Source organism: Eucyclogobius newberryi, unplaced genomic scaffold, assembly GCF_026437365.1.
Source record: "Eucyclogobius newberryi isolate DKJ021-1_F unplaced genomic scaffold, fEucNew1.0.hap1 SCAF_10, whole genome shotgun sequence".
Taxonomy (NCBI): Eukaryota; Metazoa; Chordata; class Actinopteri; order Gobiiformes; family Gobiidae; genus Eucyclogobius; species Eucyclogobius newberryi.
Window position 1 is genome coordinate 22,218,338 of NW_027315724.1, and position 16,741 is coordinate 22,235,078.

General features: G+C 44.3%; 2 protein-coding genes across 2 annotated transcripts; both read right to left on the reverse strand.

The window, feature by feature from the left end:
* Nucleotides 1-2,111: 2,111 nt before the first annotated feature.
* tlcd5a (TLC domain containing 5a) lies at nt 2,112-3,366 on the reverse strand. The gene is made up of 3 exons (XM_072463025.1): nt 3,199-3,366; nt 2,918-3,121; nt 2,112-2,721 (listed from the first exon to the last, which is right to left on the reverse strand). Exons 2-3 carry the CDS (start codon nt 3,111-3,113, stop codon nt 2,201-2,203), a joined length of 717 nt encoding a protein of 238 aa, XP_072319126.1. The 5' UTR covers nt 3,114-3,121; nt 3,199-3,366; the 3' UTR covers nt 2,112-2,200.
* Nucleotides 3,367-4,932: 1,566 nt separating this feature from the next.
* On the reverse strand, nt 4,933-15,330 carry oafa (OAF homolog a (Drosophila)). Its single transcript, XM_072463038.1, has 4 exons — nt 14,743-15,330; nt 7,304-7,438; nt 7,047-7,227; nt 4,933-6,249 (listed from the first exon to the last, which is right to left on the reverse strand). Exons 1-4 carry the CDS (start codon nt 14,974-14,976, stop codon nt 5,975-5,977), a joined length of 825 nt encoding a protein of 274 aa, XP_072319139.1. The 5' UTR covers nt 14,977-15,330; the 3' UTR covers nt 4,933-5,974.
* Nucleotides 15,331-16,741: the final 1,411 nt, after the last annotated feature.

Below are 16,741 nucleotides of genomic sequence, written 5' to 3' on the forward strand. Positions count from 1 at the left end.
CTCAGCACCAGTCCCCTGTCCTCAGCACCGGTCCCCTGTCCTCAGCACCGGTCCTCAGCACCAGTCCCCTGTCCTCAGCACCAGTCCCCTGTCCTCAGCACCAGTCCCCTGTCCTCAGCACCAGTCCCCAGTCTTCTGCACGTCCAAGTCTTCTGCACGACCAAGTCCTCAGCACGTCTCACAGTCCTCTGCACGTCCCCGGTCCTCTGCACGTCCCAAGTCCTCTGCACGTCCCAAGTCCTCTGCACGTCTCCCTGTCCTCTCCGCGCAGTGTCAACAGACTAGTACATCTCTGCCCGGTGTCCTCGCAGCAGAACGGAGGTCTCAGGTCCCGCACTGTGGTCCCCCGGTCCCACAAATGTCTCTGTGTCTGCGGACGAGCTCCCCGTGACCAAGAGTCGCGGCTCCCAAATCTGCGCCGTAAAACCGAATGTTACAACAGCGTCAACACAAACGGCGACGATCAAACGGCGAGAGGAGACACGGCGGAATAAAACACACCGATGTCTTTGACTACAATCGTTGTCCCCACGGGCTGGCAAATCTCAGCAGCAGCAGCAGCAGCAGCAGCTAACAAAACAGACGAGCTCTTGACAAAAACTTTGCTTCGTGTGCTCTTGTTTCGAGTGCCAACTAAGCAAACTCGCATTCTCAACAAAGAGCCGGACAATGACCCAAAAAAAGAAGAAGAAGCATATATCCAATACTACATCGACGTGAGCTGGACGGCGATGAAGCTCCGTGGGAAAGTCTCCTCGAAGACACGGGTCCAGCGGGAGCGTTAGCACAGCGCAGCTCTTCCCCCTGACTCCATGTTTCCATCCACAATCGAGTGTTTTTCTCTCGGTACAATTCCCGTTGGATGGAACGCGGGGGCTAGCGGCGGCTAACTGGGCAAAAAAAAAAAAAGTAACCGACCGAGCTCCGCGACGCCCCGAAGAACCCGCAAACGCGCACGAAACACCGGGGCGAACACTGGCTAGCGTTTTTTCTTCCCCCCCGACGCGTCGAGTGCGTAGATAAGACGCGGAGACGCACTGGAAAAGCCCGCTTGACTATCCACGGCTAGCAACGCCCTAGCAGCAGCAGCTAGCAGCCTCAAACACTGACCACTTCCGCCGGGAGAATGGGACAAAACTCCCCGTTTCTGCCCCAACAAGGCGGACTAATGTTGCATAAAATGTGGCGAGAGGCGCATACACGCACCCCGCGGCTATTCACGATGTCGCCATAAACACACGGAGCCCGGCGTGTCACTTTATAAACTTTATATTTTCATTTTGCTTGTTTTTTAAATGTGTGCGAGAACCTTGGATGTGACATTACAACGTGCGTCAATGAAGTAGAAAAGATGCGCGGCTCCATCGCGTCGCTATAAGACAGAATCTGTGTTGACACGTTTAAGGCTGTGATAATCGTAGAGTGTTGCGTGACGGATGGTGACATAAAGAAGACGTTTCAGGGCATCAGTCTCCATATATTATACATTATTCCGTCATATTTACCGTTGCTTAAACTTATTGCCGTCTGGCGTTTAACCGCTATAGTTACAATGGCACCATCGTGTGGACAGTCAACGTCATTGCAAGTTTGTTTGTCCGTCGAGGATTTGATCATTATATTTAAAACACAACGCATACAAAACATAAGAGTTGAGTCATAATAATAATGAGTAATTATATGTAAACACGTTTAATTTGAATATATCTATATGTTGTATTCTTATGTCTAGAGAAGCTAAATTAGATATGTCATTTTCAGAATTCATCCCACATACACTCAATATACTTAAGACTTAAATGCCTGCTAAAATCATAACCGGCCAAGAGTTTAAAAAAAACTCTATGTTTCGACCATTGTTAGATATTCAGAGATGTTTAGCAACAAATTGCCGACTGATATTTCATGAAAAAATCTATCAGAAATAGACAGGACAGAAATAGAAAAAACAATTGACCTGAGTTTCAGACTTAAAAAATCCCTACATGTTTTATGTAACTATGGCACTGTGCCATATGCTTTAGCACCTGAGTCCAGTAAACATGAGCTTCCAGTCAATATTTACATATTTGATTAGTGCACATTCATATTAAGTGGAAAAACTACAATACATTAGCTTTATTAAAATACTGAAAAACTGGAAACCAATGTGAATACAAATATTATTTTGAAAACTAAGAAAATTGAATTACATTTTCTACTAGTCCCTTTTCTCATTAACGCCATTAACTGCTATAGTTCTTCGGTGTTTTTGCCAGTTGGTGGTCTTCCTAATGACAAATCGAACAATGTCCACCATGAATACCCAGGACATTGCATACATGGCCACGCCCCCACACTTAATAAAGAATCTTGGCCTTGGTGAGATCAGTTCACAGTACAGCATTGTACCTCCTACAAAGATGCGCATTACAACAAACAGGAGAACAAACAGTGTGTCCACAATGTCTCCGAGAACAGTCTTATGGTGTCCAGTCTGTTTCAGGAACCAGCGTGTCTGCAAAAGAGGGTTTGTGATTTCACTTCCAAAGATCACCGCGCAGGACTCAATGCCAGACTCCCCCAACCACAAGGTGAAAAGGATTCCCAGGATGCTCACGGTGTGATGAGCGAGCATAACTGGACCTTCTGTGCAGAAGTAGACACACCAGGCCATGTCGAATATAAAGTAACCCAGGCTGACCACCAAGGCACTTATCTGTAGAGGCGTATTCAGGGTTCCTGTGATACAGAGCAGACACATGGTGTGAGTTTGTTGTTCAAATATATATGATGCAACACATTGGCCCAAGACAAATTCCCCTATTTGGGACAGTAAAGTATCTTAACAAATGTATGCAACAATATTATTAGTCTTTAATTAAAGCAACTAACATATAGGCATATATGTTTATTAGAGTAGATGAAAGTCTCTTACCTGGGTCATCAAATGGCCACGGTCCATCCACATAGCCTATGTATGTGGTGATGCATATTGCAGAAATGCCATGCAACAGGGTCACAAGACGACAATTCCATTCATAGCTACGCAATCTATTAATCCTACATAGGGCAAAGTATAGGCCAGTCCAACCACAAAGGCACAGAGAGGCAGAGGCCACAATAACACCCATTGTCTTTTCTATAAGCAAAAATAAAACAAGCAATTATAACAAATATAATCAATGCTAGAAAATGTTTCTGTATAATATCCCTTACAGAAGTGAAGAAAAAGACTAGTGAGGTCCAAAGACATGGACTGTACAGTCCTTTGTAAGAGAACAATCGGTCTTACAGTTGTGCAGCTGAGGAGCTGGTGGGATGAGGAGCTGGTGGGGTGGGGAGCTGGTGGGGCGGGGAGCTGGAGGAGTAAGGGGCTAGTGGGGTGAGGGGCTAGTGGGGTGAGGAGCTGGTGGGACGAGGAGCTGGTGGGGTGAGGGGCCAGTGGGGCGAGGGGCTAGCAGGGCGAGTGGCTAGCGGGGCGAGGGGCTAGCGGGGCAGGGAGCTGGTGGGATGAGGAGCTGGTGGGGCTGGGAGCTGGTGGGGCGAGGGCCTAGTGGGGCGAGGAGCTGGAGGAGTAAGGAGCTGGTGGGGCAGGGAGCTGGTGGGGTGAGGAGCTGGAGCTGGTGGGACAGTGAGCTGGTGGGGAGGGGCTGGTGGGGTGAGGAGCTGGAGGAGTAAGGAGCTGGTGGGGCAGGGAGCTGGTGGGGTGAGGAGCTGGAGCTGGTGGGACAGTGAGCTGGTGGGGAGGGGCTGGTGGGGTGAGGAGCTGGAGGAGTAAGGAGCTGGTGGGGCAGGGAGCTGGTGGGGTGAGGAGCTGGAGGGACAGTGAGCTGGTGGGGAGGGGCTGGTGGGGTGAGGAGCTGGAGGAGTAAGGAGCTGGTGGGGCAGGGAGCTGGTGGGGTGAGGAGCTGGAGCTGGTGGGACAGTGAGCTGGTGGGGAGGGGCTGGTGGGGTGAGGAGCTGGAGGAGTAAGGGGCTAGTGGGGCGAGGGGCTAGTGGGGCGAGGGGCTAGCGGGGCAGGGAGCTGGTGGGGCGAGGAGCTGGTGGGACAGGGAGCTGGTGGGGCGAGGGGCTAGTGGGGCGAGGAGCTGGAGGAGTAAGGAGCTGGTGGGATGGACTTATCCTCCTGTAAAACACAAACATGTTGAATGTTCAGGAGTAACTTAGAATTATACTAAGTACAAAGGGATTACCTTAATGTTAATCAGAAAATACCACCATCATGATCTGAAACAAAGACTATTCGTGATGTGAAAAAATAACACATTAGTTCAAATGCTTATTTATTCGGTAATGAGCGTTATTAAAAGGCCTAAACAGACTTCATACGTCAGCAAATATCTGTTGACAATAGGTCCCATTGTAACTAACGTTACCGCTAACTGAACCGTTAGCCTGCTCAAATAGAGTAAAAAACAAGACACTTTCTCTACACAAATGTACTGCGTGTTTCCCCGCCACGCGCGTATTCATCCTGGTTTCATCCTTGTTTCATCCTATGCAAAAGGCCATCGCTGTTGTTATTCTTCTTCTAATCTTAGCCTCGCCATCCTCGGCAGCATCATCCTACATTACATTCATCCTACATTACATTCATTCGTTCCTAAAGCCATTTCAACGCAAATAAATACAGACCGAGCTACACGTTCAAACAAACAGTTTAGACTAGATCCGTACCAAAAATCCCACGATGATAGAAAAAGACCATTTCCATCTCGTGCGTTCTCTCGTTGTTTTGTTGCATTTTCAGCTGCTGCCGCAGAGCGCCCCCGTGTGGTGAACATGGGTTATTTCTCATTTACGGGAGACGAACGTAAGAATATAATTATTCCCAGAATGATTCAGATAATAACTTATGGATGCCATCTCTCACAGTTATCAAATACCTTTAGACACGGAGCAGGAACAATATTATTGTTGCGTCTGTAGAAATAAACAAGCAACGCTGTGTAGTGCAGAGAAAGCCTTTATTAAAGTTCTCATGTAACTCCTCATGGCTTTCAAATACTTATAAAAATAACCTATGTTAAAAGTATCCTATAATGTATATCAAGGACATGAAAGGATATGTTAAGGCACTTGTGTATCAAATAAAATGTTTCATTTGGTTAGGAGTACTCATTACAATACAAATTAAAAAGGATCATAGAGGTAAGGCACGTGTAATGGAAAAATGCTATAGACTGGTTTGGTCCCACACAAGTTAAAAAGACATGACCCCAGAAAAAACAGGTTTGGGGCTTAACTGCTCCAACCACATGATGGCAGCACAGGTAAACAGAGGCTAGAGATCCTTAGAAAAGCCCAGTTCAATCTCAAAACCCCTTTTGAAAACAGCTTTGGTATAGTTGACAGTATGGACCACTCAAAGAGAATTTGACAGTGAGGTTGTGTAATCAAAATATATAGTTAGGCCTACAATGTAACATCACACATTTGACAAGGCTTTACTTAAACCTTCATTCAAGTGATGAATGCCATATTTTAGCAGTTAAGTTATATGCTGTAATCACTTTTTTCCCAAAAGACCACCACAACACAACTATAAAAACACAGTTCTCCATAATTTCATTTTGCAAATCAAAATAAATAGAAGCAGAAAATGTTTTGCATCAGTTGAAATCAGTCTATGAACATAGTTCTGTAGAAACTGACCCGCCATCCCCGTTTCCACGGTTCAAAATGATGTAATTAGAGTCCCATTTGTTATGTTGAACGAAATTGGTGTTCAGGGCCGTGCATAAAGTAATCTGTCTGGACAGTTATTGTGATCAGCACGTGAACCATATGCTCATCCAAGAAAATCACACCAAAGTCACAGTGATTAAGTCCTTTTCCAAGGCTTTTGCAGATTTTATAGATGCACATTTTAATCTGATTTGGACCACTACTTTTAGACAGAATTTTGGAAATATCAAATCTTCCAACCAGAGACAGCCCTGTATTCCTTGGATGGAAGAACGTCATTGTCTGCAAGTTTCCAGTAGCACTGCTAGGTCTCCTCATCCCAGAGACAAAGCTGTTTTTGGGGAACAAAGTAAGTGAAATGGTAACCCTTGCTGCAGCTCTTGATGCCACACTTGTAGGAGGATCCCTTTCCAACTGAATCCCGGCTCCGGCAATACTTCAGTAAACAGGGATACCACTCCAGACGCAGGTTGTAAGTGCACAGACACGGCTGCCACAAGTCTTTAGCAGAGTGGCAAGGCTGCAAGCTGGGCCGTTCTGTCGTCTGGGGTAATACTTCAAACATGGACCCATCTATTCCTAAAAACAGGATGGAATAGGAAAACACTTACTACAAACAAAGGTGTTTCCAAAGCAGTGAACTCAGTAATGAACTTAAGCACAATGGGCATAGAAAACAGCTAAAGAGAGGAAGGTTGGGAGGTAAAGGGGAATCTTTGTTATGCAAAGAAGATGCTTGTGTGATTCCCTCCAATGATAATGGTCTGGGGGGTTCACTTAACCGTGACCATCAACATTGTTTTCTCTAGAACTGCGCTGTCAATGGACAAAAGTCCTGCTATATAGATTTTCTCCAGACTCATTTTGGAATCAATGGTATAAAGATATTGGGCACTAAACAAATGATGATTATGTGTTGTCTAGTAAGCCCTACTGGGGTTTGAAAATGTAGTATACCACTATAAAGAAATATTGTATTCTTGTAGATTAGCAGCGTGCAGTGTCATATTGTGATTCATATTTAGAAAGCATGTGCAAACTTGCTTTTGCAAAAGTTGGGACAAGTAACAAAATGTATTTATTTCTCGAGTCAAACTGTTACAAAGTGTCTATACTATTCTCTCATTTAGAATCGGATGATTGCAGATCGTCTCAAAAATGTGGGATGGTGCAACAGAAAGACATTGACATAAAACTACCGAGTGGTGCATCGTGAAGACAAATTGGCAATATATTATGGAAACAAATTGGATTTGGGTTTCGATTACAGGAAAGCACATCTCAAGCTCGACAGCTGTTGTATAGTCTAGTTCATTTTTTGGGGGAAAAGGGTTTAGCAGAAAGTGGATGGTACGTTTACAAAATGCCTCACTGACCTTTTTCCAGCCAGTATTTGACATCTGCCTCCCTGGTATAAATGGCTTCCCGGGCCTCGCTGCACATGTTGTGTATGTGTGAGCTCAGTTGCCAGGCCCGACTCAGATTCACTGCCGCGCTCATTGTGAGTTGCTCGAGTCCCCTCCGCTCCTCTGCCAAACGGATCGCCAGAGGATTTTTCTACAAAAAAATGTTTCTCAGATAAGCACAAAAGGGAGTACACTTCTTTATCAAATACACAGCTATTACTTTGTACCTGTCTCAGACGGGCCATGGACTCGCTGGGGATGATCTCATTGCGGTTGAGTCGGGTCACAAAGCATAGAGCCTGGTACTGGTTCTGTCCTCGTTCAAGCTCCCCAAGGATCAGCGCACGGAAAATCTTTATATCCTGCAATGCAAAACGAGGGCGAAAATGGTTGAAAACAGAAGTCACAGAGGAAAGGGTTTTCAATCTGGGTTTTAAAATAGTTCATTGAAATACTCCTCCAGGTTGAAAGCTGACGCAGACACTAATTCAACAAATGTCAAAGTTGTTTAAACAGCAATTCTTTTAAAGCCAAATGAGGCATGTGTGCATCCTCATCTGACAGTCTGTGTACACTGTCTGCTCCTTTTATGTAGACCTGTCCATTTTGAAGTTCACATTCAAGTCAAATACAGCTTAAACTCAGATATGTGGAAATGTGGTCGTTGGAAAATATGATAGTCGAGAATTTGGGACAAAAAAAAAAGGCACTTGTTGGATTTGGCAAGTGTGTGAGGGGAGCACGCAGCAAAGCCAAAAGCTGTAAACGATGAGTGTTATTGTGCATGGAGCAAAGTATGATGGGAAGCCTCCAGCAGCTGTGTGAAGTAGAGACCTGTCTTATTTATTCATCAGACACCCACCCCCCGATTTTAGGATAGAGTTTGAGCTCAGACAAACACCCCTCCTCCACTTTTCACATAGACGTCCGAAGCCAGAGGGGCGCTCGCTCTTCAAGGGCCAGCAGCCGTGTAGCATATATAAACACTATGGAGATAACCTCGCTGAGCCCCCAGTTCGTACGGACAAAAGAGGAAAGAGCCGTATGACCCGCTTCCCTCGTGTTGACGCTGTGTGGATCTTTATGGAGCACTTTGAGCGACCAGGGTGCCCCATCCTGAATGCCACTTTTGTCTGTGAAAAGGGGTTTCTGGCAAGCGTACAGAACAAGCATGGCTATTACACAAGACAATCACGCAACAGTGTTTGACCTTTGGAAAGAAAATACTGAGCAAATATAGATATTAGTTCTACACATGGAACAGACTTGACAAAAAAGGTATAAAGATGAGCTGGAAAGTGAAAAGGGTACTGCACATCAAAGTTTGAGAAGATGACATCCTCTGGGCTTTGAGCCAATTCCTTCAAGCTCAGGTCATTGGAAATTAGATGTTTAAAAAAGGTGCAACTACCTTAATATTACTGTAGAAAACTTGTTTGGGTGGCTAAGATTATTCAAATGTATTATGCAAGTTCAAATGTTCAGAGACACAATGCAGATACTCCAGGACCTCCCATATCACACACACACGTGAAGCTCGGTGAGACACTATGTATATACTCGAGTGTTTATACAAAGAAAGACAGGGGGAGGAAGTCATTTGTGCAGGCCACGTGGGTTTGCCCCAAGGCTCTAACGAGTAATTATAGAGAAGCCAGGCAGCTCCACCAACTTTCAACCATGTTGGGCATGACTTAACGCCAAAGGTTTTGCTTATGCAGCAGTCTTATTAATGTATATAGTATATTTAACTGGAACGGACGACAAAACTAAATTGCAGTTATTGTTCTTTGCCTCATTGCTGCCAGGATAAGCAAAGTTTCTTCTCAGAGAATCAACAATCTTGGCTTCCAATACTGAAGGCATTAGATCTATTTATTCTCACTTTCCTGCTCTAGTGCAAATACACACATTGGAAGGTGTATTTTCTTGGAGACAAAAAGCAATAATTAAATATGCAATGTCATTAACCTACTGAACATCTTATTGAGGGCACTATTAGAAAAGGGCAGATTTTGTAATAATAAGTCTGGAAAGTTTGTTTCTTAATAGAGGGTGCTGCTGTACAGCTTTGGTAAGAAAAAGCTGTACTTAAGAGAAGCCTAAATTAAGCAAAATCTAAAAGTGCATTACCACAAACATGCACAAGATTAACGGTCTGCGAACGGACTTTCACAGAAAATAGCAGGTATGGGCATTAAGACGTGAAAGAGTGACATTTCCATGGCTTGTAATCCCAGAATCAAAGTGCAGCCTGGAGTTTTTCCACAGCAGTCCAGTGTAAATGTCAGCTTTGTTATAAATAATCTACACAAGTACTGATTCCCCAGCATCGCCCCGCAACACCCAGGTCCTGGTACATTTGAACATAAACTACACAAACCAGCTCCATTCATACTGCCCGACTAGTGGCTCATACTCCGGACTTGTTTAACAGCAAGTGTATTTGACTGGTAACGTTTGGTGAAGCACATTATTCGAGGTGCACAAAAGCCCTTTCATGTACTCAAAGGGGGCCATTTACAGTGAGCCTTCTCAAGACTGTTGCTCTAACCAATTTTAACGGGCTGTCAAATAAAAAGTACAGATGACCATACAAAACATAATTTAGATTTGTTTTAACTGTGCCTGCCCAATTACAGGCAAATTAAATCAAACAAAGAACACATGCAGCCGTCGATCACACTTTATAAACTTTTATATATAAGATGTAATACAAAGTTCTTTACGGTCCATTAAAAAAAAAAAAAAATCCCACATGCCCTTCCACCCATCCACAACTCCCTGACCTCACAGTCATCAAATGCACAGGCACACACCGGCACACACTCAAAAATAATACATGAGGCGGAGTACAGATGAACCAGTTCAGAAAGCACCATCAGTGTCAATGTGGGTCGATCCCACCCGGTCTCTTTATAAGCCTACCATTTCAACCCGACGGAGTGATGCACGCAACAGCAATCACTTTACATACCTGTTGCATAAAAAGTCAAAACAAAAACACTTATTTTATCATACATAAATAATTGTATAAACATAAAGAGCTAATTTCTCAAAGGAGGAAGTCATTGTGTAACTTTAGGTCCCCTTCTATATTACTCCAAGTATTTGGGCTTGTTTGCTTGGCTGCACAAGTCAAAAGCACAGGTGTAGGCCAGGATTAAAGATCAGGGAGACAGAGCGACAGCTAAAGAAAAACACAAAAAGGGGCAGAAGCAAAGCTTGTGTGCTGAGAAATGCTTGAGTTGCAGCTAATTACAGAGTCTCCAGAGGCAGGAATGCGGAGTCACATTTGGGGCTCTAGTCACACCTGGCTGTCCAAAGAGAAACCCAATTAGTAAACGGTGACAGTGAATGTTCCATGAAAACAAGAGGCCAGTTAGAACAGTGTTGGTCAGGTGATTTTTAATGTCCAACTTAGGACAAACATACAATTAAATTAAAGTAGCACAGAAAACAGGTCTGCGTCCATTTCATGTTTACAGAGACAGCAGTGAAGAGGAAATGAGCCGAATGCAGACAGTAACAGTGAGGGAAAGGAAGCTGATATGGTCCACTAAATAAGACTAATTTAGCCCGTCGCCACAACTTTAATATCCGCTTTGCCTGGACACACAAACTGCTAGCCTAAGATTTACAGGCCAATCTGAAATGAAAGATGATGAGCTGAAACTGTAGAATCAGTCTGCCCAGGTCCTCTTTGTGCTTTTAACACTTTTTCTTCAGACTGACAGAAGTATGAGACGCTTCTATATACTGAAGAGAACAAAGGCCTACGCCTACAGTAACAACATACTGCTAGGTCCACCTAAAAGGTGTTAACTTGTGGACAAGAGAACGAGTAGACTGTATAATTATATGGCAAACAAAAGCCATCTTAAATTATGCACCTTCGCATCTCAAAATGATAACAGCTATGCACAGTGAAGCCACAATAACAGTCTTCTTCTCTGTTTAGTTTATGCAGCATTGACTGTGGGAATAGGAAGTTCTCCCTTTATCAGGCGCGTTAGAGACGGACATCTGGCCTGCTGGAGAGAGGAGGAGAGCGGATAAAGACATCAACAAGGGCAGGGGGGAAAGAGAGGGCAAAGGGGCCCTGCTCTGGCCCTCAAGAGCCACTACAAGGCCATGCAATATGACTTTAGAAGCACAGGGGACAAAGGTGGCTTTGGGAGGGACTTTAAAGAGTGTGTTCATGTGAAACACGTTATAAAAAAAGTTGAATTTTTCAGATTTTGATAAAGTAAAAAAAAAACCATGTACAATTACTACATTATCCATTACATTGTGCACTATTTTAGGCAAAATGTAATGTTAGCGCAAAACAATGAGGAGAAATAAAAACTCCAAGCATCTCGGCCAAATCAAGACAATTGTCATCTCCTCCAATGACCTGGACAAACTTCATAATATTCTTTAATAAAGTTGAGTCATTACGAAAGACATTTTGAGAAAACAAATGTGAGAAAACATTTTTATAAACTGAAAGCAAATGTACGAGGCGGATCGTGCCTCAGTAAACATTGAGTCAACTGTTATTTTAACATTAACATTATTAAAGACGGTGATTGAATGTTGAGACAAAAAAAACTTAGCAACAAACAGCTTCTATTGGCAAACATTAGGATCCCTCTCATAGAAAAAACAAATTCCTTGGCCTCAACAGGAATAAGATTTACTCATCCTCCTTGTCCTGGGCTCGGAAAATCTCAGTGTTTATCAAAAAGTGTCAGATTATAACTGAATATTAAAGATTAGGTAGCATAGATAGCGTGCAATCCCCACCATAACTTTGACATTGCAACTGAGGGTGTGTGGAGCGTTCTCAGAGCAGGTTTACAGCTGGGCGTGTCCATAAACCTACTGTGCTTTGAAGACAATTGGAATATACACTAGAGTCAATTATCCTCCAGCCAAAACGGCCCCTGGCTGAAACCCGATCTGTTTTCAAACTAAACAAAATTAAAAGGGTGTATAAAACTTGAAGCATCTATTCATTCCGTTGTTACTATTCCCAAACCATTTCATCTGATCGGGTTCAACGGTTTTCCCCTTTACTAGACCTCAACATAGCCCTTCCCACACAAAGTAACGTTGAATTAGGACCATAAATCTATAAAAATCTAAATTTAATAAGCTTTGTATGAAAACCAAAATCCTTTATGTCACTTGCATTCTTGCACAGATCAAGGTCTCCAGTTTGACAGTAAGGAAATAACATCTTAATTGGCCTTATCAATCCCCACATCTGACATCCATAAAGAGCTGAACACTGGGAAATGAATCAAAGAGGAGTTTGTCTTTTGTTCGAGGAACTTCGTAAATACTGGTATGAGATGTAAACAGTCGATGTGGACGGTACAACAAAGAGACAGCCAACATCAACAAGAAGCACATGTCCCCCAGATTTCATTCATACAAGGTCACGGGCCGTATTGGACGAGTCAAGTAGTCGTACCTTGGAGGGAGCGGCATTATTAGGCCGTATAATGATATCAACGGCAAATTTTGATCAACCTACTTACAATATCCAATACTGCACTTTTAAGTAAGACTAGCATCAATAATTCCGAATTCTTGTGCAGAGATACCACGATTGGATTAGGAACCCAAAAAAAAGAAGCAATCTTTAAGTTATTCTTTTGGGAGAATCGCATTGATTTACAACTGATTGAATTTCCCGCTCTTATCCTGAAATTCAGCCCAACTTTTCTTATCAGAACACCGTACCCTTCATAGAGCCAAGTCAAATAATTCACTTCTACTACTAACCCTGTGTCTTTTACCCGCGGGAAGTTCAAAGGCAGCTCGGACAGGCCCCTCATCATCACCAACTCTCTAGTGCGTTGCCCTGTTAAAACGTTTCACTCTCCTCGCGCGTTCATCTGGACTGTACATTCATGGCGGCTGAAGTGACAGCTCATCCAACTTTCCAGAAATCCCTGTGATACTGCAACAAGAGCTGAATAAGAACCACATGGAGGAAGAAGGCGAGGAGCGAGGAGCAGGGGGCCGGGCGGGCGAGTGTAAGGGGGAGGCAGACCTATGAGTGGAACAGATAAATCAGGCAGCGGAAAAGTTAAGTGACCGGAGAGCTTCACTCGCTTGTGTTCATATAAACTTTACCACATGTGCGTTTGGATGATGACACAGACACAGACACACAGACAGACAGACAGACAGACAGACAGACAGACAGAGTATAAGTATAAAAGTCGCAACCCGGCCAAAACTATGAAAAAAAGGTGTGACTTATAGTCTGGAAAATACGGTATATAAAATCAATATAACTTACAGGCTTACGGTACAGACAAGTCAAAACTGCTTCGACTAAAGTAGGAAAAAGAAGTAGTAGGTTGCAATAAACTTAACGCGTGTGAAAAATAGTCTTTATTGGCCCCTCCTTGCAGTCGCACCGTAGGATTCTTCATTATGGTGGTGGTACCAGTGATTGAGGGTGGCGGCCTCTTCTCTTTCAACTCTAAATTAGCTGTTTTGGTTAGTGGAGCAGACGTGCGGATCAAAAAGGTCAGACGTGCCCACTTAATCCTGGTAAATCTCCCCCCCGCCCGCCCGCCACATCTCGTCAGGCTGTCAGCTTCTGTGTGACAGCACCCATCACAGCCACATGCCTCCGTAGTGTGCACCGCTGGGACCCTCCCCTCGCTCCCTTTAAAGCTCCTGCTTACAGAGCTCAAGTAGATAGTATAAGCAAATAAGAAATGGTCTCATATTTCAGGAAAAGCATTAAAGTGGTGCAGTTGAAAGGATGCATGGTAGTCTACTTTTAGAAAAAAAAATGCTAAAAATGGCAGGCTATGCAGTGTCTGGTTGGGCCATAAGCGGTGGGTTCTGTGGACTCAGATATGTGCAGCTGTCTTGACCTCTGCAACACTGGCACATGGTAAAAAAAAGGCAGATACATGTTACATTGGTTAAAAGATTGGGCTTTGAGAGTGTTTGCAATAGTTCCTCCACTGTCAATCACTTCCTATTATCACGAAATGGGAACTCATTTGTAGTCAGTAGCTGCGGACAGAATCGAAAGTTTTATTCTTAGGTTTTTGGAACCACCACTTCCTTCCCAGATGTCCCCCATGATGAAGAGAGGCCAAAGAGTATGACCAGCCTCCTCTTATTTACCCCAGGGTCCCTTGTGATGGTAACTTCATTTATTTATTTTCAAGCTTGGCCCTAAAAGGTCAAAAAGGCCCAATCAACGTCAATTGATTACAAAAAAAGAGCTATCACAGAAGTTAATTTAGTTTTACTTTGGATAGGATACTTTAGACATGTGAATGAAGTAGCATATATGAATAATGGACAGTTTGTTTCTATTTGAACTTATTTAATTATTTTCAAGCTTGGCCCTAAAGGTCAAAAGGGCCCAATCAAGGTCAATTAATAAAAAAAAAAATGTTAAAAGTTTATTTAGTTTTACTTTGGGTAGGACACACGTGAATCATGTAGAAATATATGAATAATGGACAGTTTGTTTCTCTTTTCTGTTTGCATTGCTTTCCTCCCACCTCCTGCGAACCAGCCTCAGTCCTTCTTGCGCAACAACAGCGGTTTAGGATTAAGTTTGTATTGATTTACTTTCTCGTACGCGTGTGAATCGTTCCCGGGACCGTCCCAAACCCGCTCCACGGGACCTCACCTGCTTGAAGTCCACCACGAACGTGACCAGCGTCCCGTCGCCCTGCTTGAACTCCAGCGATATAGAGTCCCGCTCGCCGTCCGCCTCCAGGACCTCCTCCGTGATCAGCCCGTCCGCCAGCCGGACCCGGACCCTCAGCTCCGAGCCGGGGACCACCGGCACCACCACCACCGCCGCGGAGAGCCACAGCACTACGGCGAAGAGTCGCGTCAGTTCCCGAGCGACTCCGAACATCCCCGAAGATTCGACGCGGGACCCCACAGCGGAAAAACAGGAGCCCAAGTCCACGCGCGCGCGCTCATATCCCCTGACCGGCCCCCGAGGTGAAGCATGAAGTCTTTTCTCTCATAGTTCATGCCCCAGAAAGAGTTGCGGGACCTTTCAGAGCGCGCGTGTCCCGGCGCCTCTCGCGCTCCGCGCTCGGGCCGCGGCGGAGGAGCGCGCGCTGACTCTCATTCTGCTTTTGTTGATGTCCCCGTCTTCACTTTGCCCCGTCTTCTGTCGGCTCGCGCTGTCCCGTCACTTCCGATCCGTTGGTGTCCCACTGCCCGCTTGGCCTCCAAACTTTCCCCCTCCTGTAGCGCGCGGACTGGTGAGTGCGCTGATTGTAGTAAACTCTTAAAGGCACCGCAGCCTCGGAGTGTGCCCATCCCCCTAGGCCTCATGTGATCCACCCCCTACACCGCCCCTGGGCCCCCTACGCCGCTCCTGGGAACCAACAACCGGCACCAACGCGTTATTAGGCACCGTCCGGTCTGAGATGGGACCTACCTGTTTAAATGTATAAAGGTCCTTTGTTCCAGAGCAGCCTGCAGCTTTAAAGAACAAACAAACACCAAAAAACAATAAAGATATGCTTGGAAACCTGTCATTAGTTAGAACTGATTGGGCAAATAGACCTAAAACTACTATGTAAATCTATTTGAGAATTGATTTGTGTGCTCTTTATACTGTAGGCCGCAGGTCACTAATAGACGGACTCCGGTCCAGATTTGCTCCTGAACACCGGAGGAACACAGGAGCCTGACCCGCACCACAAGCGTCAGATCACAACATCAGATCACAGCGCGGTTTGAGGACGCTTTAACAGCAGAAGATCAGTCTGTGTGTTTTATTCTGACAAAAGAAAGAAGTGCAGCGCTGAATGATCAAAGAGTTCACTTTGCTACACTTAACTTTACTGCTCTTTAGAGAAATGAGAGGAATGTAAAGGACATCATTAGGCTATTTGATACAAAATAAAATTAGTTGCTAGTAGGCCTAGGCTTAATGATTTCCAACCCCACACAAGTATAGGCTTCATTCATTTACTTGACTTAAGCCTGATGTGCTGTCATCTTACTACACTCACACAGAGCCTAATCTTTTAGCAATAAACATTTCCCCAGTGATTGGTGCCTTATCTTTGCAGCTGGAAGCTACATAATCCACCCTACCTTTTGATCACTTGAGCCTTAATCACGAAAATGAAATCATTACCTGCATGTTCTGTTGCTCCGTAACCGGCCCTTCATTTGTTTATTAGTTTAGAGATGAATCACAAACTGGAATTTACCCTGTTGAAATGCTCCAGGAAATGACTGACTTTGACGACATCATCGTAGAAGCTTCAACAGAAAGAGTCACACACCCTAAATGCGAACGTAGTTTGAGTTGTGTTGGACCAAAGATGTGTTGAGCTCCACTCAAGGCCAAAACAAACAGAGCTCCATAAAGCAGTGCAAATACTGTTAGCCAGAGCTGAAACTAAGATGGAGCCTGTTACCAAAGGCCGTTCAAACAGTACTTTATGTCAAGCTACAACTTACTAGAGGCAGGTAAACATGTTACTACCTTTAAGTTTAAAAAACACACAAATAATGTATTCATTACTGACCAGATGACAACAAACAATGAAACAATAATGCAGAGTACTTTTCTGTATGTATTTTTTACTCAAATAGATAGAGTAGCTTTTATTTTCATTGTCATTTCATTGTGCTTTGTTGTAACCAGACAC